General features: G+C 41.1%; 1 protein-coding gene across 4 annotated transcripts in view; it reads right to left on the bottom strand.

Annotated features, from left to right (window-relative positions):
- The window catches only part of ctnnd2a (catenin (cadherin-associated protein), delta 2a), a 247,828-nt gene that overhangs the window by 61,216 nt on the left and 163,305 nt on the right, over positions 1 to 23,307 (bottom strand). For all 4 annotated transcript variants that reach the window (XM_085762951.1, XM_085762953.1, XM_085762950.1 and 1 more), the window contains exons 13-15: positions 18,564 to 18,696; positions 9,263 to 9,476; positions 460 to 646 (exon numbers count right to left, since the gene is read on the bottom strand). In XM_085762951.1, coding sequence (XP_085619077.1) covers positions 460 to 646; positions 9,263 to 9,476; positions 18,564 to 18,696 — 534 coding nt within the window. The remainder of the gene's footprint in view (positions 1 to 459; positions 647 to 9,262; positions 9,477 to 18,563; positions 18,697 to 23,307) is intronic.

Below are 23,307 nucleotides of genomic sequence, written 5' to 3'. Positions count from 1 at the left end.
GGCCCAGATGATGTTCCACTCAGACCCAGACATACAGTAGAACCTATTAATTATTGAAAATGATAAAATTTTTAACATTGATTTCTTGACAGGTGCAGCTTTTCCAGCGCTTCCGGCACTGGTCACATGATGCAACTCAGCTAATCACTGAGAGATACACACATGCTGAGAAACAAGGGGTATAAGTGGCATTTAAAGGGGAGAGAAAGAGAAAAAAGGTTTTAAAGCTGTTCCTATAATGGAAAGTCAAACCAGAAAATTTATTTCACTTTGTCAAATGAAGCATTTATCCACCTGTTATTACCCTCCAACAGCCCACTTATTATTAGGGTGTTTATATTATTTAACTTAACTATATATTATTATATAGCGAAGGTATACAGGGGGTGTGCATAAATACAAATAGGAATAAAAAAAAGTATGGCACGATTATAGTAGGCTGATAAGTGTTCGTTTTACCTGAGGCAGCCTGTAGCGTTGCGCAGCACCTGGGAGGTGTGGAGGTGGAGCTTGCGGTCATCGTGGTGATTGGGGGAGGAGTCCCAGTTAGAGTGGGGTATGATGACGCTATTGGTCAGGACGGCCAGGGCGTCCTGGATGATTGGCATCTTTAGGGCATCACATGATGACAGGTTCCATAGCACACCTGTGTAAGCAAAGAGTCACACATTAAGAAAATTGTTGTAATAATATAGGAAATCTGCAGAGAAAACAATGTAACGACGTAATTAACAGAGAAGATAATTGATTTCCAATAATGCTGCCTTATTTCAGGATTATGTATGTATATAAATAAGATATTATTCTAATTATATAATAGAAGGGAAGGTAAATCGTCTTCCTTTAAGATCAGATCATACAGTTAATTATGTCTTTATAGGGTTTCCTATCGTGAACATGCCTTCTTTCTTTCTATTGATGCTGCTGTCAGTTCCATGATTTCAGCCCGACTACGCGAGTACAACACTCTTTTCCACTTTTCGTTTTCACCTCTTCATTTCCAATCATTGTCAACTTTCTCCGTGCCATTTATAAATACGTAGGTTATGGAATTTTAAAGCAAATGGTTCCATTAACCTCTCAGAGATGTCACGGGAAATACATTTCCTTGCAATCACTGCGGTCAGGTCAGTTATGATCGGTCCATGGAATCAAAACAACCGAAAACATTTTGTTAAACCTGCTAGAAAAGGATTCTGAGCTCAGCACAGGCACATCACAGTGAAGTATGAAGGTACTTTAGGTCTGGCAATGCAGTCTGAAGATGACATCTCCTTTTATCATTTTTGAGAAAGCCGCTCACTCTTTTACTTTGAAATCCGACTTTATAATCTACCTGTGATATCTGAGGAAATTAACGAGTCCACTAGTGCATCATCTTTCACAGAGTACACATACAAATACACTCAAAGCATATGCAGTGACATATAGTCGATAAATGCACACACACCCGAACTGGCAGAAAAACTTGCAAGATTGCATGTACACAAAGAAAATGTTCAATCACCCACAAGGGCAAATAGACTGCATACACACACATATAGACACACACACAAACACATTTTCCTTCTTCTTGTCAGATGGAATACCAGATGCCTCTTCACAGACTGCTGACAACACTAGCCCTGTTGGTCAGCTGTGACACACATGTACATACAAACCACACAGTCACGCACTTGAATACACACATACACATACACATACACACACAAGCTTTTTCAGAATTCTCACTTTCTATATATGTTAATTAGTGGTCATCCCTACAGACAGCAAGAAATATGAAAACAGACACAGTGATAAAATAAGATACAAATGTGTGGGACAGAAGGTGACAGAGACCCAAGGCATGAAAATAGAAAGCTTGTCAGAGACGCAGAAAGCAGCAGAAGCGTGAGTGATGGTTTAGGAGCAATAGATTCAAACCACAGTGGAGACATGTAACAAGTTTTAATATAACAAACTATAAAGAATAAACTGTTTCTGAGTAAAGTCACGTTCTCTCACTAATTTGGTGTCAGACTCTCAGGTCCTCGATGACAGATGCCATTCACTTGCACAGCTACCACACAATTAAAATCCTCTGTTCATTCGACAACAAATTATGCACACACAATTTTTTACTCTGAAGAAGTACACTGGCAAAACTCATTTTCACAACTTGTGTCCTGCATATATAATTGACTGAACAAAACTAACAGTAGTCTAACAAACAGAGAAGAAGAAGAAAAGAACACGGGCAAGTTGTGCCACTCAATAATGGATATGAGGCGAGCTTCATAATCTTTACTTTTACGAACACTGTATTCAAACTGCCACAGAAGCCTTGGGCGTTGAATGGCAGCCAGTTTTGCGTCACCAGCAGCAACACCAGTGTTGATGCCTTACTGTGTGCCGCGCTAGTGTCAGTCATACTGACAATCTGCAAATGACAGACAAAGGGATGGGAGGGAAATCAGGCCGAGGCAGAGAAGGAGAACAACATTAAAGACAAGCAAAAGTTATAGTAGGAGGAACAGAAAAGGTTGCACAACAAAATGAGAAATGTTAAAAAATAAATACATAAAATTTCTGCCTCATGGTTGTTTGCTTCTGCTCAAGTTGCAGGAAACTTGGTCTCAATGTCATGTTACTGAGCTACAGCACTGAATCACATTCAGATGTGTTTTCAAACATAATGATGTCACAGTGATGTTGCCTTTTCACCATCAAAAACTAATTAGTACCTTCAGTCAAAGTGAATATTTGTAGCAACTTTGACACTGCCCCCTTGAGCTGTTGCATTCCCAAGAGTGAGATAGATGACACTCTGAAAACATAACGTCTCTAGCCTCGTGTGACGGAATAAAAACAATGAAGCAGTAATACCGTAGTAATGCTTGCGAGGAGACAAGTTGATTTTTAATTATTATCAGTACTTCTCCCATTGATTTATAAATACTTCTTGATGAATGCCTCAAATATATTACACTTTCATGGGTAAATCTTGTATGGGAACAATTAACAAAATTTAATTGTGAGGAATAACTATACTATACTAGACTGAAACCGAGTGAAAGAATATTAATTGGGAAAGAGGGGGAGGAATCTAAGAAGAGACAAGGCGTCAAGTATAAAAATGAAACAGAGAAAAAAAAAAGTTGAGAAAAGTTGAAAAGAGAAAAAAGAAGGTGAGAGAGAATGATGGTAGATGGCAATTTGTATGTGTGTCTGAGAGGAGCAGAAGAGGAGAGTGATAATAAGGCGATGACCTTGTATGCTATTCTGCAGCAATCAAGTGCTTACACTCAGGCTGTGTATGTGTGTGTGTGTGATGTGTTTGGGAACACGCCAGCATTAGCCTTCACTTTCACTAATCAGCCTCTTGTTTCACATCTCAAGTCTCTCTCCTCGTCATCCCTCTCAATCGCTTTCCTCTCATAGACTCTTTTCCAACCCAGCTCAAACAGATGTACTTGGTGGCCCCCTCACTGAAGGTGAAGACACACATATTGTGCATGAACACTTCACTAATAAACCTCAGTGCTTTCCAACATCTCTTTCTGTCCTTCTCTCCTGTTTCCCTCTTTCTTCCTGTGTCAGTCTGTTACATCGAGTGGTTGAGTGAACCGTCGGTGTGTGATTGCAATCACGTTAAAACAATGTTGCCACTGATGAGCCGTCAGCAAACTCTCCTGCCTTTCTTTGTCTTCTCTGGGCAGTAAACACGCAAACAGGTGAACAAAAACACAAACAAACTGAGGGTATTGATGTTCATCTTTTACAGACAGAGACAAAGATTGAGCAGAAGCACGAATGAACAATAGACTCTTCACAGTTCCTCTCTGGCCAAATCCACGACTGACACATGCACACACACACCTGCCTGCTCTAGAAACATGGGGCTGTAACGCTTCACTAAACCAAGTGTCCTTATGGGTATAACATCAGGTGACCAGCAGACAATGACATCATGCTAAAGCCTTTGAGTGTGTGTCTATGTTTTCTTCCTCTCTCAGACCCTCCCTCTCTCTCTCTCTCTGTCTTCATCTCTTTCTCTTCCTCCTCAGACTAGATCCCCTCAGATGCTTGACAGACAGTTTCCTAGGAGCTGTGTGGTTTGGAGAATCGGAGAGATGATTGCATGAATTCATGAATAAATGAGAGTATGACTTGTAAGGGGAGAGTGAGGCCTGTTAGGCCTCAAGTGGCGATGTTTTATTAAACAGTCTTCATCTGCGCGGCGCAATGTAAATTAGTTAGCTGCGGGGTCAAAACCTGGTGATGAGAAAAGTCAGAGACGACAAATTACATAGCTAATGTGTCTACAAAAATCTGTGAATGAAAAATCAAAAAAATAAATACAGATTTTTGGATGACATTCGGTGGCTGCAGGTTAGCAACCGCTGACTTTACCTCAGGGTCAAACAGCTTCTCTTCCTGCAGTGGGTTTGTAGAAAACACTTGTCAGCAGAAGGTAAAGTCCTTGTACTGTGGGTAAATTGTTACTGGCTGCACTGAGGGCTTCCTTCCCACCAGGGCCTCCCACAGTGAAAATGCTGCAGTGAAATTTCTGCAGGACACTGAGAATTTTACAGTACAGAGGCAGCAAAGGAAAAAAAAGACTCAAGTCGGGGAAGGTAACTTGTTTCCCCACTGGAATACCGGTAATGACTTTGATGAAGCCCTCTCCTCGAGCATTTTTGTGAAAATATTATGAGCATTGCCTTAAATTAATGTGACTTTGACAAAAATGAGACACAGTGGTGGGGACACAGAGATTTGGACATCTGCATGGAGCAGTGATCCATCCCTGGAAGTAAGGGAGAGTAAAAAAAAGGTAATGAATTCCCCAGTGAAGGATGGTGGCAGTGTTATTTCACTATGTTGGATTGTTTTTAGTCTCTATTCTCATTCTAACTCTGGTGTGCAAACTATTGAATAAAATGTACATCAGATATTATCCATGATTTACATTAGTTGTTAGTCTCACCAGTTTCAAAAACTGTCATCTTCACATAAACTGCATCTCTTATTTCAAACTATGACTTTCCTTGGCAGTCACTTCTTGGTTTAGCAACCGTTTCAGAGAAGACAGCAGCAGGCGCTGCAGCAGGGTTACGCCATGGTCCACTGCCTCAAGGTGAGCCCTCCAGTAAGGATAGCATCTCCTATTGACACCCAGAGCCTCTGCATCGACCAGACTTTGACTGACAGGCCCGGAAGCTTTGACTCACTCCTATCTACCTCATGTTGAGATGCAGGAAGCCAATAAAGCTTGTCTAAATTTAAGCTACAGAACTGACAGGGAGGTAAATTGTTGGGGGAAGGTTTTTCCGGTCACCAAAAAAACAAACGAAAAACTAACATACAAACAAACAAAAAGAACAAAAACAAAAATAAAACACATTTCCCAAGAGCTATACAGGTTCTTTAATCACAGAGAACAGGGAAGTACGGTAATGAAGCTGACAACGATAATAAAGCAAAGGGTGTTTTGTCATGACTCTAGCACAACCACTCCCATTGAGTCAAGTACTTGGATTGTGTCTATTGATGTCATTTGATTATGCGCCACTGGCTCTGATGATCCCTGGTGGTCACTGACTGCTATTTGTGTGCTTTCAAATCATTTAGCCACCAATTAGTAATGAAGGTCAAGCTCTGAGTAGAATGTAATTTCACTGAGCAATAGATCCATCGCCCTCTTGCTGAACGTCCATGCAGAGATAACAAGGATAGTTCTTTCTATAAATCTTTTTAAAGACATTGTTATGCTATTTGCAAAGAAGGGATTTCAAAGTATACATTTACTACACAGCAGTCAGTCCAACAGCACTTGGCCCTTTGTCCCTGTCTTTTTTAAGTAGTATAAGTACCATTCATTGTGTTGCAAACTGGAATCTAACTGACTGTTACCAGTAATCAATAATATTCACTATTATTTCAGTGTTATTTTAGAATCTGAGGTTGACTCAAACAATAGGAATAATATGACCACACAATCGTTGCATCACAGCAGACAAATTGAATTGTGTTGTTGGCCTGTGCAGCATTAAACTCAATGTTAGCTTGTTACACTCCTCTACCTTCTTCTACTTATGACATAATGAATCTAAAACATGCACCTAATTGAATTACCAAGTAATTATGCAACAGTTTAAAGTGGTGAATCACTGCACCAGCGGGGTGTCCCATAAGGCAAATGAGGATAGACTTGAAAACATAGTTGTACTGGCATAAAAACGATTGAAATGTAAAGTTCAATGCTAAGTGCCAGAGTAAACAGACAACAGGCTAGAGTCATGCATGACACTGATTCCCTCTGCCAGAAGCAGAGGAGAGAGACAGCAAAGGGCAAAGACGGGAAGAAGAGTGAGGGAACGGGAGAGGGAGGCAGAATTTCTGTGTGTGTTTGTGTGTGTGTTTATATGAGATGATGACTAGTTATAAATATAAGAGCTCAAACATGATGCAGTATGACTTGCGGTGCATTTAATTCATTTGTTAATCTGCTTACAGGCCGCACAAAAATACACACACTCCATCTCCGGGCTTTTAATCTTTTAGTCTCTCCAGCACTGTAGTGATATACTTCAAGGTGCCAGGTTGTCCCTATGGGCGTGTGGCGTGTGTGATGAATGTCACCACTAATATGTGTAACTTAGCGTCGACAGCAAATGTTTCCCTCCACCAATGTTGATTGGTGCACGTTCTCACGTCTTGATTCGGAGTAAAAGCCTGGTTTATAGAGCAGCAGGGGTCTCTGCATTGAGGATGTGGTAATGAGTTGGTAAAATAACATTCACTGAATTTTAGTAATCTTACCCTTCTTTTGTTGTACATTATTGTTTTTCTTTCCTGCAGTCTTCCTTCCTCCTTCATTTAGTCAGTCTGTCCTTGCTCCCTCATTTTTATCCTCCCTATTTATCAGATTCCCCAATTTGCTTCATTTCATTCATACCTCCCTTCCTCACTTCCTTTCTCAAATTTGTATTTCAGTCTAATCTTGTCGACAGTCAATAGTCTTTTCTTTTCTCAATCCACCCTAATTTCTTTAGTTCCCCATCACGTCTGGAAAATATAACACTTCCTTCCTACTTTTCTGCAGTGACCTGTTCGTAACATTTGAGGGCTCGGACAAAATTCCTTGCTGACTTGCTGACAGTTTCTGTTGTGGTCTCCTTCTCTGAGAGCGAGTGACCTATAGGGATGTGTCTAGGGATGGATGATTGAATGTGCATGTGTGTGTGTGTGCTTGGAGATGAGTTCGTCCTGCTGAGAAACAATGGGATCAGAGGTCAAATTGAACACGAGGGGGTCCCATCGACTTTATCTCAGTATACCGTGTGCATGTGCACGGGTGTCATGAGGGGTGACTTTGTGTGTCTATTTGAATTTACTTGGCCCGGTGAATGAGCGTGCTTGTGCTTTATCTTTGAAAGTGTCCAATCCTCTTGTATGAGCTTGCACATGTCTCTCTCATCTCAGGGCTAACCTGGTTCAACAAAGAGCTGCTTTTGTATGAGCGAAGAGGGAGAAACAATGGTGATACAAGTGCAGATACACAAAGTCCAGCTCAGAGTGATGCAAGACACTGTGAACCACACAGAAAATAAAAATGGAGTGTGCACAGATAAAAGAGAAAGAGAGAAAAAAAAGTGTGAAGAGGTGAGACTGACATGAGACCATAGGAGAAAAGTAGGAAAAATAGATGACAGAGAAGGAGCAGGAGAGGAGGAGAGAAAGAGAAATTACTCTTTTATGTTGTGTCATGGGAGCCATTGTGCATGTTCTTGGCCCTGCCCGTTGGATCTGCCACCACAGGTCACAGCTCACCCACTTAATATAAACTGAAGCCAACACTGACTTGAGCTGATCTAATGCCTGTCTGTGTATGACACTGATTATTACTTTCTGAATTGCATTTGTATCACATACTTTCACCTTTACAGACTGAATCCTTTGGCACACATGCACAAATACAAGTCACACACATACAGTACATCCACACAGACACACACACACACATACACACAGCGGTTCATCATTATTACCTGTCCAGAGGCTGTAGCACCAATGTCATGCTGGAAAATAACTAGTTGGACATTGAGATTACATATACGCTCCGGGTGGTGGTGGTGGTGGTGTATATGTGTGTGAGTGTGAGCATCTCTGTGTTTGTGTGAGACAGAAAATGATGCAGTGCATGTGTTAGTGTGCATGTGTTAGTGTTTTCTGCACCAAGGGGCTCAAGTAGAATATTAAATTCTTAGTGGGAAGCATATTGAAAATATATTTCAGTGTAGAGTGTAGATCAAATTGTCATTGTGTGTGCGCGCATGTGTGTGTATGTCTGTGTGCTTACGTGGGTGTTGAAACTTAACCTATACATCTCCTGCCTACACAAATATCTACATGTGAGAGTCTTTGCATGAGTGTGTGTTTTCACGTTTGCGTGTGGATGTGTGTGCACTGGGTGCTGGTAACTTATACTGTTAACACCCTCAAGGTTAAAACAATATTGGCCGGCAATTACAAAACTAAACGTAAAATGGGCACATACCTGTACATACCTGTATCATGCAAAAAAGTGCCCATCTGAAATACAAGTAAAGAGCCGACACATACTGTAACATAAGACATCTAAAGAATTTATCTTCAATAAATCGTTGGCTGCCTCCCTGTTTATTCTGCATTCTTGCCAGAGGTCATGGCTCCAAGTCCTCCCAATCTGTTACCAGTGTGTAAATATCATTCAAGCAGAATCTTCAACTGTTCATCCATCTAAAACAACTCGACAAGAACGGCCTTCGTTTCTGCAGTGAACAGTAACCTTTTATGAATTATAGTTTTTGAAGTGAAGGGAAAGATAAATGTAGAAATAAAATTTAAAAAAATACATGACTTAGCTAAAAGAACAATGAGCTGTGTCAAGATCACATTGAACTAGGATATTCTGTTGTTAAGATTTTATAATCATGTAATTTGCAAGAATGTGTGCATCCCTCATACATGTGAATGGATCGGAATGGATAAGATAATAAAATGTGTTGAGAAAGTGTGTCAGTGTGTTATACATACATATTTATGTATGTATGTTTAACAGTCCGACTGCTCCTTGCATATCCACATATTATAAACATATGCACATGCATACTGCACATATGCAATTTCATCCTCTACTGAGCCCAGAGAAGCAGAGTTATGTTGGAATAAATCTTCAGCTACACCATGGGGCTACATGCTAGGGAGATCAGGAGTTTGTTTGTCCCAGATACCCTACCTGTGACCAGCTCTCTGATTTCCACATCTCCAGTCTTCCTCAGCAGGCGAACCAGGGCAGGAATCCCCCCGCAGTTCTTCAGAGCTACTTTGTTCTCGTCGTTGGCTTTGCCATACACCAGGTTCCTCAGGGCTCCGCAGGCGCTGCGGTGAACCTCGCTCATCCTGTGGTCCAGCAGGTCGACCAGCAGCTGAATTCCTCCCTGTCTACGGATCTAAGAAGAAACCAAATAAAAAATGAATGCCATGTTTTCTACTTGAATGAATTATATATATTTAAAAAAAATCAAATCATCAATAAGTCAGACAGAGTAAAGTATCACACTCACACAAATGCACACCAACAGAAAAAGATTGGTGGTCAGTGGCTGGTTGATCTGTCACTATGGTATGTGTTCACAGTCTGTAGCCTACAGTATCTGTGAGTCCTGCCAATTAGATTAACAACCCGACACATACTAATTAAACATACTACGACAGAGCTAATGACTCTGCTTTCATAAAATGGCACTTAATTACAATGACAAGGGAAGAAAAAGAACAGTGACAATGACTCTATCTATCATAAAATGAAGTGTATTTCTACCTCTCTTCTGCCTACGTGCCTGCTATGCTTCATGTGCTGCTTCTCAAGTTTTTTTTTTTACTTTTGCACCTACTGTATGTCTTCTTCAATTCTTATATTCTTGTATATTATGGAACTTCTGTATACTGGAGTGGACTGACCTTGTGTCTCCATCTTCATTGCACTTGTGTTTTGGTTTGTTTGGCTCAAGTGCGTCACAACAAACCCATTATTACTGAGGCTTCAGAAAAGCGTTAAAAGTTGCATGTAGTAATGCAACTCAGGCTATATGTCAGTAAATATTGCTACAACTCCTCAAAACCCGAGTCAAGGTCTTGCCAACTTGCCGCCCTGCAGCTGAACACAAAGTAATCCAGGTTGTTTGGCTCTGTTTCCTTATCTGTAAAAGTAACTGCATGCCACTTCTGTATGCTTGGTCAGGTTGGAGGACACAGTGGAATACTCAGCTGTATGAAATGAATATATAAATATAAAGTAATTATGAGTTTGAAAATCTTTTATCCTACCCCTATAGTAATGCAGACAACATTTTAATTGCTAATCCACATATTTTTCCGCATGTGAAATTGCAGTCCATGACATTTCGCTTGGCAATTGTAACATATAATCAAGGATAATGATATACTGGGTCTGTAAAAGGTTTCCATTAGTAATGGTGGGAACCACAGAAGTCAGTCTCCAGACCCCATGAATCACCAACCATGTCTCAGGTTTGTTCAGTGACTCAAATGACAACGGATCTGATAATCAAGACTGAATTTTAACAGGTATGAGAGCAGATAGTGAAACATCAAACATTAAAATACCAGAGAAACCTCCTGGCTGGCACAACTGGACAGTCATTTTTATCTCTAGGTACATCCGACACCTTACCGCGGAATAATTGTTCTGTTTTGGCTTTTTTAAAACCTGAGTACCTGCCACCAAAAAGTAGGTACTGGAGAGTTAAAGGGAGAAACAGTAGAGGTTTTCATTTCACCTCAAAATTGCACATGTATACTGTCAGATATTCCCTTTGTATTATACCTGTTTATGTATTGCTGTATCTGACACATGCACAAACACATAGAGAGAGAGAAACAAAATAAGCCGTTCAGTGGAGATTTATGATTATATCCCAATTCAGAGAGAAGACAAAGCAGTCAGGACTGTTAGCCCAGTAGGTATCACAATGAGGGCACTCTGGTGTTACACATTATGCCCTCCCCTTTGGCATTAAACATAATGGCTTCCCCTCATGGTGCAACACATATTGCTTTCTCCCTACGCTGCTGCTGCTGCTGCTACTGCTGTGTGAACCCCCCAATGTCACTCTTCCATGGCCCAGATTTTCATCAGCCTTAGGGGGCCAAAGAGCTTAGAGCAGACCCTGTTTAGTCCAGTCAACAGGGGTGTACTAATCACCAGAAACAAGCTTCCCTGATCACCAGGGAGACAAGGGGGAACATGGCTGGAGCAACAAGTGTTTACTGTGTGTACGTGTGTGCTTATTTGTGAAAAGGGGAGAGGCAGAGAGCAAGAAGAAAGAGAGAGAATCTGTCTTTTATGCCTCCATTTTCATTTAATCTCTGGAGTACTGCAGAGTCACTCAGCCAGATAACTCGCAAAAAGTTTTTCACAGTTAACTGCATAATCAAGCTGCTTCAAACCCGCTTTTATTTTTCTGCACGTTCTCCTCCAGACCTGGGACATTAAGTCCTAGGAAATAATTCTTAGTATCTGTTTCATTGTGCGGCACCAGATGGGTGGATCTCAACACTCAGACAGGTTGACAGGAACAGTAAAGTACAATAAATAGACTTCAGAGTGTTTTCCTGTGATTATCGTTGGCACTCATTGTTTTGTCTCCGAGGGTAACCTCAAACATCTGACAAGTCAGCCATAAAACACACACACACACACACACACACACATACGTGCACCCACACGCTTCAGTATGAGTGTTTACAAGTGCAAGTGAAGTTTTATCTCCTCACGGTGAATACAGATGCAGGTCAGGAGGAGAGAATGAGGCTGAAAGGAGAAAACCAAAGCTTAAGAAAGTGACGGAGGGCAGGGAGAGGATGGAGGTGTTTGATGACACAGCAAGAGTTTATCGAGCAAAATGACTTTGCTTATCTATTCAATTAAAATGGATTAAGGGATGCAATGAATGGCAAACTAACCTTGCTCCACTGGCCACACAATTTCCCTACCCTGATTTGCTGTCCCTCTTATGCCTTCCAGTCCTCACCTCTGCTCCTCTCCTCCTCCTCCCTCTGTTCTCCATCCCTTCTCCTGTGCTGATCTCTGCTCTTCTCCTCTCTCTCTCTTTATGCTCATGTCACAGTTAATCTGTTATTCTATAAAAGCCATAGTGCTATTACTTTGTATTGCTTCTGAGCTACCTACAAGGCTTGCCAATACCTCCGCGCCTATTCCTCTATTCCATGTAAAGAAGATTAGAAGCGCAGATTGATTTGTCTTTTGTCTCCCGCTGTTCCGCGACGGCCACGGCTATTGGTAACCCATAGCGACAGCATTGCCGTGGTAACAGTTAGCAGTGGTGACAGCTGGGATTGTGGGAATCAGAGGTGCCGCCGGCGTTAAAAGCTGGCAGCGGGGCTACATGGGTGACACATACCTGTGATGGTGGCATGTGAAACCTAACAAGGGCGTGTGAGTCACCACATATGGAGCGGCAACACACTGAAGCTGCAACACACCTGTCAACCCTTCATGCATGTCTCTTCTCTGACATACACTTAGCCTAGCCTAGCCTGGCGCTAACTACACTTTCTGAGGCTTTCAACATCTGGAAAATTGCATTCATTGCCCTGGGCCAACAAATCCCTCAAGTCTAATGTAAACTAGGCCAAATGTGGTATTAACCTATGGCTACCTGTTATTTTTTATGAAATAGGGGGATGGCTCATTTTTGGTCCAATGATATCAAAAGCAAAAACACAGCTGGTGGAGATCCACCCTGACAAACACACTGGAGGCTTTAATCTGTTGTTTGAAGAGTAAGGCAACAGAGAAAAACACAAACCCACTACTCATCACAGCAGGGGATACAAAGAGTGCTTAATAGTCCCAATATGAGACTATGCAGGTTCATGTGTTGTTGCTGAGTGGGTGTTCCTCGGTGGATTGAAACTAACATATGCCCACTGATGAAGATGTGTGGATTCATTTTTAAGAGTACATACATGTATAGTTTATAGAGACTGAGGGGAAATGTTACAGAGTGACTGATGGATTAGTAAAGCAACCTCTCAGCACGTTAGACGACTGAACCAAAGAGAACCAACCAGGCACCCGGGACGTTCTTTGCAGGTTACCTGAAGGACAGGAAACCCCTGAGGTGAGGGATTAACTACTGTTATGCTTAAGTGACACAAAAAAGACACGACAAGAACATTTTCTCCTCTTGATATAGGCCCGCTTATGTCAACGAATAAAAAAAACTGATGAAAGTATTTTTAATTGAAGTTGTCAGGGATGAACAACTCAGCATACACACCTAAATAACTTATACTGGAAAAGAAAGTTCAATGTTTGCACAATATTTTTACACAGTGATCAGAGTGGCAGTTGTACATAAGGTATGCACTGTGTGAGAAGGGACAGAAGCGTGGAGTGTTATTGTCGTATTTATGGATCATTTGCTGTGTCTTTTTCCGTCTGTCATGCTGATGCCTGCCGAGGAGATATTTACAGCTTGCAGTTTGCACACTTCATGGTCTACAGATCCAGTCTCCAGTTCCCACAAAACCTCTGTATTTATGCTGGATAATTAAACAGGACTGCAGAAATTAAAGCGGTGGGTATCAGAGTAAAGTGGAGGAGCCAGAGAGTAGAAAATATGTGAGGTGAGGAAAAGAAACACACAATGCATGTCGGTGAAGGATGTAGAGGGCTGGGGAGCTGGTGGTAGAGAATGGCTCAGCGTCAGGGGGCACATTCCTCTCCAATCAACCGGTCTGGTGGATAAATATCGACAGGTCTGCTACCCAAAATGCATTACTGATGTAACTGAACTTTAGTCTGACATGTGTGTGTGTGATGTGTGTACCAGATCAGAGGCCAGACCTCAACCACACACACTGACTGACCACTAAATGTTAAACCAACAAGATTAAAATGTACTTTTTTAGCATAGACAAGCATCTGTAAGCCATTAAAATATACCAAAACACAAGTGGACAACAGTGTTTAAACAGAGTGAAACAGACAAGCACAGAGAAGTCCCTCTGGGCAGATCATCACACAAGGCCATGGTCCTTTTAACTTGATTGTTTTGGGAGAAGTAATGCCACGCTTATTCAGAAACATAAAAAGCTCTGTTATAAATTCCCAGGGTCATTATAAAGATCTAGCTGGTGTGCATGCTCTCTTCAGTACAGGGAAAGATGAGACAGAAACAGAAGCACTTTTCCACTGATAGAGACATCTGTGGGCGAGTAAACGAGGGAATTTTGATGTAGACTCACAACCTACAGTATCCTCTAGACTGGTAAGTTAAGAGCTGTTAAAGCCAAACAAGAGCAAAACTCACAAATCCATCCGAGCACAGTGGACGGGTTGTCTAGTGGATATTGTGCACACAAGTAAACAAATTATAGATTAATAATACCACAGACTTCCTGTGACAGTGAACTGTATTCTGATCACATGATCCTAGACAGTAGGAACATTTTGTCTTTTTAACTCTCTCTTCAGCGCCGTCTCTGCTCCTGTCTCTCCTCCACTATTTGCACCTGCAAAATATCTCTTTAGCAACAAATGGCAGCCATGTTGTGACTGCTCAGCGTGCTTCCTACAATCTGTGTCTGTCTGGAAAACAGCAAGCAAGTCCTCAGATGACAGCTCATACCATATATTTGCCATCTACATTCATAGTGTACCATATGTTTAGTAAGATGGCGTAGCTCACTTTGATTGAAAATATCTTATGACAATTCAAAAGGTGCTTGTTTAAATAATTGTTTTCCATTGATAATTACAATAATAACAATTTAATGAGAGTATTAAGCCACTTAAACCTGCAATTTAGTAATTTACGGTTTCTTTTATAAAACAGCTAAGAGGGCTGTAAGTAAGCCTCTCTGTAGCCTTGGTATCATGGGAAATCACAGGATTGTTGTTTGAAGATATGCCATTTGAAGAAAAGAATAAAATCTTGAGGCGACTATTCAATATCCTGAAAATAAAGGGAGTGTTTTAGTAATGTCAAAATGGTGCTGACCTAAATTACCTGCCACCCTTTTAAAATAATTATCATTTGATTCACATTTGGAGTAATTATTATTTTGTTAGAGTAGCTGTCAAATATTCAAATGGCTCCTCTGGGTGAGAAGACTTTATGAATAATAAATGAACATAGATATAAAAGATGTTGATCTCTATTTTCTGAACCACTGAAGACACAGCTGTGAAAATACAGCTGTGTCTCAACAGTCTCAAAAATCTTAATAATAAAAATGGATAATTTCTCCATAAACCACTGTGGTCCAGGTCCAACCTCTGTCGGCAAACCCATTAGTTCTTTGTTTGAGTCTGGGCTTTGGCTGAGCCATTCAAGGACAGTCTGGGGTGTCAGACATTGTTTGAGGTACTGTCCACGGGGTTAAAATTGTTGTCTCATTTGACCAGAGACTCTTTTCTCATGATCTTTTGAATACTGGAGGAAATCTCAGTGTGAACTGTACCTTTTATTCAAAGTTTTTTCCATCAAGCCACTCGACCATAAAGGCGACTGATGGAGTGCTGCTGAGATGGTTGACCTTTCGGACTTCTTTACCCAGGACTTCAGCTCTGCTTGAGTTGTTGGTCACCTCCCTGACCCGTGGTTCTAAACTTCCTCCATTTTCTGCCCCCATATGTGCCACAGTTTTATCACAGAGCTCTACAGAGAGTTCCTTTGACTGGATGGCATTTTTTGTTTTGGCTCTGACATGCAGTGTGAATTGTGGGACCATAAATATGTGGTTTTTCAAAACTATGTCCGATCAATTCAGTTTTCCACAGCTAAACTCAATTTGAAAACACATTTCAGAGATAATTAAAATAAACAAGGTGCACTGACTGACCACGATTTGGAGTGCCACAGCAAAGGGTCTGAATACTTTTGTAAATTTCTAAAAACTGGAATTACATGCTGTTGCCATTATTCAAGAAGTTCTGTCAAAGCGTTATTGAGATATCGAACATTATCCTGTTATATCCAATCATTTAACAAGCATCAAAGTGTTGAAACAATGGAAACATTTTGATGCATAAAGCAGAAGAAATGACATCACCACCAGGATAAGAGTAACATACCAAGAATATAATTGACCCAGTGCATGTTGGGAAAGGTTCCCCACACTGATATCCTTCAACTGCAATTACATGATGAACAGCACTAACCGACCCATATGTAGACTGATCATGGTTTGAACTTTACAGGATTAACGCATAAATCCTCAAACTGTGTTCAAAGACCCAATAGAGGATCCTTTAAGCCTAGATAACAGCATGTTAGCAATTCATTTAGTCACATTTAAAGAACGCCCATATGCCTCTCGGAGTTAATAAAACACTATCTTCGCCTTTTGATGGAAAAGTGTGCCAACGTTTAAGTAATGAATATTGTATTTAATCATCTTAATATGTCTGCGTATGTTCCATAGCCTTTGTAACAGAACAAAAACAGCCACACTGCTACACAGTCTGAAACTTGTTGAATATTAACAAAAGATGTCACAAGAGCTACTACGACACTTAACATATACACTGAACAAAAGGGAGATTTTTAAAACATTTAGCGCACAGGTTAAGGAAACTTCCATAGTAAAATCACCGCCATTCACTGAGTCTCTACAGAAGGCCATGAAATGTTTATTTGGTCTGAAACTTTCTTCTAAATTTCCTTTGATTGAAATTTTATGAATGCTGGCAGATATAAAGAAGATCTGAGAAAAAGACATCAGTGAGAGTCAAGATGTTCCAGGATGTGCTCCATCATTAATATGATGACGCTACGGTACATGCACACATCTGTGTTGCAATGGTGATCAATCATAACACAAGAAAAGGTAGTGTGGAGTTTTAAAATCCCCTCAGAAAGAACTGGGAGGCAGCAGAAGAATGGTTTTCTTTCTCAAATGTGACGAGAATAATTTAATCATAAAACTCTTTTGAGAAGAGCACTAATATCACAAAAGGAATAACAAAACAAAAGTAAACATATTAAGTAACAGTTAGTGGTTCAGTGCTTTGTTCCATGGGCTAATATTCTTATTTATCATCACAGAAGAAAAGCACAGTAAGACTACGAGTTTCACACTATCCTGCTTCATTCTAACAAAAGGATCTTTAACCAAACTAATATCCTGCATCGGGCTTAGCAATCATCTGTCAAGTTTATTTTTCATTAAAAACTATTTAAGAAACGCGGTTGTGTCTCATTGCACTATAATGCACAGGCTGAATTTTGCCATTGCATTCATGTATGGCAGTGTGTGCGTGCAGATATGCGCATGTGAATACCCGCTTTTATTTGATGTGATGTGAAGCGTCGGTTTTGGCTGGTTGATATCTCATCCCAATTTAATTTGTGTAAATAGTGTTTAGCAACACCCTGGGCTCGGAGCAAGACAATCAAACAGGCTGATGAAGGCAGACCAAAGCATCTACTGTCAATATGCAGTTGCTCCATTGTTGGACACCTCCATTCAGACAATAATTACACCCTTTACAAAAGGACATGAACGCTTAGGGTTCTCGCAGAGCTGCGTGGATGAAGGAGTGGGAGTGGAATGAAGTGTGGTGTTTTTGTATGTAAGAGTGATTACAATTTTCTTTTCATGTGTACCTTGTATGTGGGTCTTTGTTTGTGTTGGTGGGTGAGTGGGTCCATGTCGGGGAAAATGAGCCATGTCTTTGTGTTTACATGTTTAATTGGCTCCATTAGAGGCCTGTTCATACTAATTCTTCTATTTTATCTTTGTCATCCAGTTTCTATATTCAGCTTTTGTCGGATTGTGTTTGAATCCGCCATGTTGGTGTTTCCTTGTGTCTTATGTGAGAATGAGCACTTTTAGAAATGTGACATCACTTGTCAAAGCTGCAGTTGCAGTGGCAGCAATATACTGACTCTACTTAAATCATTTCATAATGAAAACATTTGTGAATGTCCTCATTTGCATGTGCTGGTTAATTGATTCTGGGGGTAATATGGTTTGGGGGGGTGGAGGTGGGATGTAGAAATGAGACCGTGTATCTGGAGGCTTGGTGGTGACTTCATCTACAAGCGCCACTGCCATTATTTCAGTGTCGCTAGCCTTATTAAAGGGGGTTTATTAGAGCGTTCCTGAGGGGGTTCCCTCAAAAATTGCTTTTGAGAGACAAACTTATGACTTTGGGACTAATTGAACTTTATTGCCACTATAGACACAACTCAATAGAAGGCACTGCGTACAATGAAAATTGTGGCTGGCTTCATCATGCTGAACATGAGCTGATTAGTTAATGCACTATCTTTGGAAAATGACTGCAGAAAAAATGCAAAATAGCCTGAGTTGAGATTGCAGCTCATAACAAGGTATTCGCTTGGTTCCCAATACACAGCTTTTTTGGCTTTCATCATCCAAGTTAGAATCATTCTCTTTTAAAACAACATTGATTCTAAAGAAACACTCACGCAAAACTGAAAACACACACACAGAAACTCACACACATGGATACAAACCTCGGCTTTGATCTTGTTGTCTCCAAAGCAGAGATGCTGTAGGTAGGCTGCTGCATTGGACTGCACCGATGGGAACTGATGCTGTAACATCTGGATTACCTCTGGCAGCTCCGGATCTCTCCACCCAAACTCTCTGCAGAGAGGCAGAGACACATTTAGTTTCTCCAACACTTTGACAAAGCATCTCACTGAAACACACCTGAAATTTGAAGAATTCCCAGAGCTGCACACAAGCAAACATTCACTTACACGGCTCCACAGTCTGTCCACACAATGACAGACACACAAAGACCCAGAATGTGAAGGAAAGAGAATTTTAAGCGTCAAGCAGAGTATTCTTCTTATGGGAAAGAGCTTTACAAGCTAAGCAACACAGTGGGACAGAGATAATGCAAATCACACACTGAGTGCCCAGTTTGCCAAAACTATGTGATTTGTCATTTCCCATCACAGGCACAGGAAATTACAGCAAGAAGAAGAGAAGGCCACCAGGTTAAGCAGCAGCCATGAACATTAAATAAGAAGCGAAAAATCCAGCTCAAACTGTACTTGAAAAAAACCAAAGAGCAGTGGGGTTTTCCTTGAAGAAGCAGAGATTCTTTGAAAGTCTTTCAACCCTTTATGGCCAGTGAATTCAACTCATAGTGAGCTCATAAAAGCTCATAGCTGTGTTTTCAAGTATGACAACAGTAGCCACCATTCCTAACAAAAGACTAAAAGTGTCATTGACAAAGGCTCCAAGGATCCAACGAAGTAGTTTCCGTTAGTTTCACAGGCATGTAATATATTGTGAAAAAATACCTAAGATGAAAGGTAGATGGCAAAAGCTAGGGCCTTATGGATTACCAAGGTGAAGGACAACAACTCATTACTTAATCATCTTGATGTGAGAAACAGAAAGCAAATCAATGCAAACTATATTGAATCATTTTGTATTGTTTGATACAAATATGAATTATCACAAACCCAGAAACAGAGGAAGCTTAAAAAAGAAGGTAAGAGGCTTGAAGAATTGCACACTCCAGCTGCCGGAGTGCTGTCTGCAGCTTGAGTGGGGTGAGTTATGTTCTATACTTTCTACCATTAGGAGTTTACACTCGTATGAGCACAGTGGACAAAGTGAAATAAATGTTTTGTCCCTTGGTAATACCCAGGAAATGCTCTCTTTTATTGTATTATCCCCTGTTGATAATTGTTTTGCTCCATTCCCCCAGATGAGAAAATTATGAGTCTGTGAGAAAGTGTGGGTAAGTGCATGTGTGTGTGTGTGTGTGTGTGCACATAAATGTGTGACTCCACAGTCTAGTCTATTGCAATATTTTCTCCAGTAACTATTCTGTAAACTGTGTCTCTGTAACTACAGTACTGTATCTCTCTCCCTCCGTCTGTCCATGCTTTTCAGAAAACTGTCAACTCTCGGTGCGATCTAAAGAAAACCTATGTTGAAATTTTTGCGGCACCCATCGATTGTGGTGTTTGAGGATTGATTTTCTTGTTTCTGCCTTCATGCTCACTGTATTCCCCATCAAGGTATCGGGAAAAATGTTTATTCATTTCGCCTCCAAGCTTGTCCGCACCACAACAGGAAAATGTGGTAAATATGGGACAATTGACCCACCGGGGGAGTTAAAATTGATGTGGTGGAAGACTGTATGTGTGTGAGAGAGAAATTTTTGCTGCAGAAAATCAAGCCTTGACACCGTGCTCTCATCCCTGTCAGATCTAGCAAATGTGGTCTATGAAACATCTGTGAAAAGCAGCGCGTTCACGGGGAGTAAACATGGCTCTGAAAGATAAAGAAAGCTCCGGCGTGGACGGCTCTTTATCTGCCAAATGATAAGTGTTCATTCAGCCAGAAAGCAGGACTGAAGGAGGGAGGCAGAGTAGAGATAGAGAGAGGGAGGAAGAGGGAGGGATTCCCAAGGCATTTAGGGGATTTAGGAGGAGAGACCCTCAAACAACGCTACTTAAATCACACAGCTAGATACCATCAGGGCAGTTTGTTTGTTTGTGTGTGTGTGTGTGTGTGAGAGTGTGAGTGTGTGTGTGTGGCAAGATTAAGATAGGATCATGATGTGTATTTATATGGACACAATTGCCTCTGTGCCTGTTTGGCTCTGTGTTAGTTTGTGTCAGTGTGTGTGCGTGTACGTGTGTGCGCACACTTGCTCGTGTTTTCATATTCATCGGTGTGTACTTTTCAATGTATGAATGTATGATTTTTAACAGTGTGTTAATGTGCGTGCGTGTGTATGTGTGTGTTTCAGCGTGCTAGTGTGTATGTCATCCATCCCCTGCAGCGTCCCAGCTCTGCCAGTGTAGTTAATAGAAAGCAGAGTGATCTGCTGATAAGATAAGCATCATGGCTCGCCATTAATTAAAAACCCCTGGTCGAGAGAGAGAGACAGAGTGAGAGGAACAGGGCGGGAGAGGGAAAGAGGGAGAATGAGAATGAGGAAGGAGAGCCGAGGCAAAGAACCAGTGCGTTCGGAAAAAAACGGAGGATATTGGGCAAGAAAAAAGGTAAAAATAAAAAAAGGGATTGAGAAAGAGGAAAACAACCCCTCAGATGAGATGCCAGTCATGTCTACACAGGTACTAATGAGAGCTACAGGCCTGGAAGACACATCGCCAGGTGACAAGCCAGAGATGTGAAACAGTGGGATGCAAACAGAGAGGGATACAGCCCATAAATGGAAGAATTGATCAAAGTGGCGGTTCCAACAAAACTGCAGGATTCACACTAAAAACCCAAGCAGCTTCTGAGGAGTCTGAAGCACAAAATGCTGCTGTTTAGATGCTATATTCTTAATGTGCTTTCATGTTATTATATTATGCCTTGAGTGGTATAAAAGCCACAGAGAACAATTTGTCAGCTTATCTTTTTAACTTCAGCTACACCTTCCTGATGCGACACACTGGTTCCTTTGTTTATAAATCAACGATTTCTTGCGACGTGCAGAGACGTGATGCAGAAAAATGTTTTAAATGGAAACACTACGTATGGCAGCAGAGCGGTCTGACATACTGAGAATAAAGTTAGGTAGCAAGGGAGTTGGTGGAAGAAGGGAGGGTGGAGGCAGAGACAGAGTGATATAAATGGGACAGGGGGGAAAGGAGCGATGGTGGGTCTTTGATGCAGGCACGCACAAACACATGCAGGGAAGGGAGGCGAAAAGTGATAGGAAAAAGTACAACCCATGAAAATACAAGGATTATCAAAGGATTTCTTTCTTTTCATGAGACTTATCTTCAACTCTCATTTCTCATTTCATGTTCAGGTCCCATGAGACATCTACACTTCTATCTGAAATCCCAACATGACCACTAACATAGAGCACGCACAAGTCAATACGTACAGTATATGAACACACACACACAGCGACAACACAAAGCTCATCTAATCTGTGAAAAGGCTAATTGGATACACACACACGTGCACACACGAGTGATGCTCTGGTGCTGATGCTGATTTTCACACAGATTGCTTGATTGTTGCTGTGAATAATTCCAGTTCCTCTGCCTGATGGAGGAAGGTTGAAGGTAACGGGAGAGACATGAGTGACAGCATTACATTTCCCTGGGTTTCATCACTCATCGTCATGTTTCCTGTATCCATGAACTCTTATGGACAAAAAGGCAGCATCAAAGTTTTGATGGGTGGATTATGTAACAAAGGATGTGATACATAGCTGCTAAGTTAAAGAAATGATGACTGAGTCAAACTGACTGCACTGTAGTCACAATGAATTATTTATAACTGCCCCCAGCATGCACTACAGTAGTACTATATAGCTAGACACACACAGAGTAATTAGCCAAAATGGGGGCCGGTCAAAATATCAAATCCACATCTGTATGAACACAGTCTTCAAGTGATCTGCATTACAGATGTATAGATCAACTAGTAGTAAAGATCAATATTAGCATGATCAAAACACTATATATGGAGCATAATCGAAAATAACATTTAAAAAAAAAGAAAAGAAAAGAAAATCCATGGTTTATGAATTAGGTCTCTCAGAACAATGAATCTGGAGTGACATCTCCACACAGGAAGCCTGTCCCACTGGCCTTAATGTGATTGGACAAGGCCTGTCATGTCTGTTAACCGATCGGAGGGTCAAGACTGGACAGACTGGCAGTGTGCATACAGAAGCAGATGCTAATTAGAGCCTGGACATCAATCTTCATCACTGTGTTGGGATGGATGTGAAACAGAGAATGAGCAGGGGCTGAAGAAAAGAAGGGCGAAGAGATTTTGGTGGTGGTGGGAGTTATTTTGGGATAGTTTGAGGGAGATAATAAATCCACAGGTTGTCCTATGCCAGCAGGCTATCACATTAAATAGCCTACTATTAAATTAGATATAAGGTGACCTATTACAAGGGTGTTGGTGCGGATGGAGAGGTTAAAGCAGAAGTAAGCGGAATGTTTGTGTTAATATAAGTCTTAAATAGTTATATCTTCCGACAGCAATCACTTATATAGAGTGTTTGGTCCGAAACACGGGTCTGTCAGTCACTCTGCTCTGCTGTAAGCCGAGGAGAAAACTTTCCTTGTATCCTACAACCTTTATCCAATGAGGAGAGAGAACGGCATAAAGGGGCGGTCCTCTCTGTGTGTGCAGCCAAGGGATGTGCGTGAATGTGGTGACGTAGGGACGAGGACCAATAGATCCATGACGAGGGCGGGGACTGCTAACTCCATCGGCTGACAAGAAGTTAGCCAAAAGATCGCTTAC

Source organism: Trachurus japonicus, chromosome 20 (genome assembly GCF_045865225.1).
Source record: "Trachurus japonicus isolate A0001 chromosome 20, Traja_1.0".
Lineage (NCBI taxonomy): Eukaryota > Metazoa > Chordata > Actinopteri > Carangiformes > Carangidae > Trachurus > Trachurus japonicus.
This window is presented reverse-complemented; position numbering and strand designations above follow the sequence as displayed.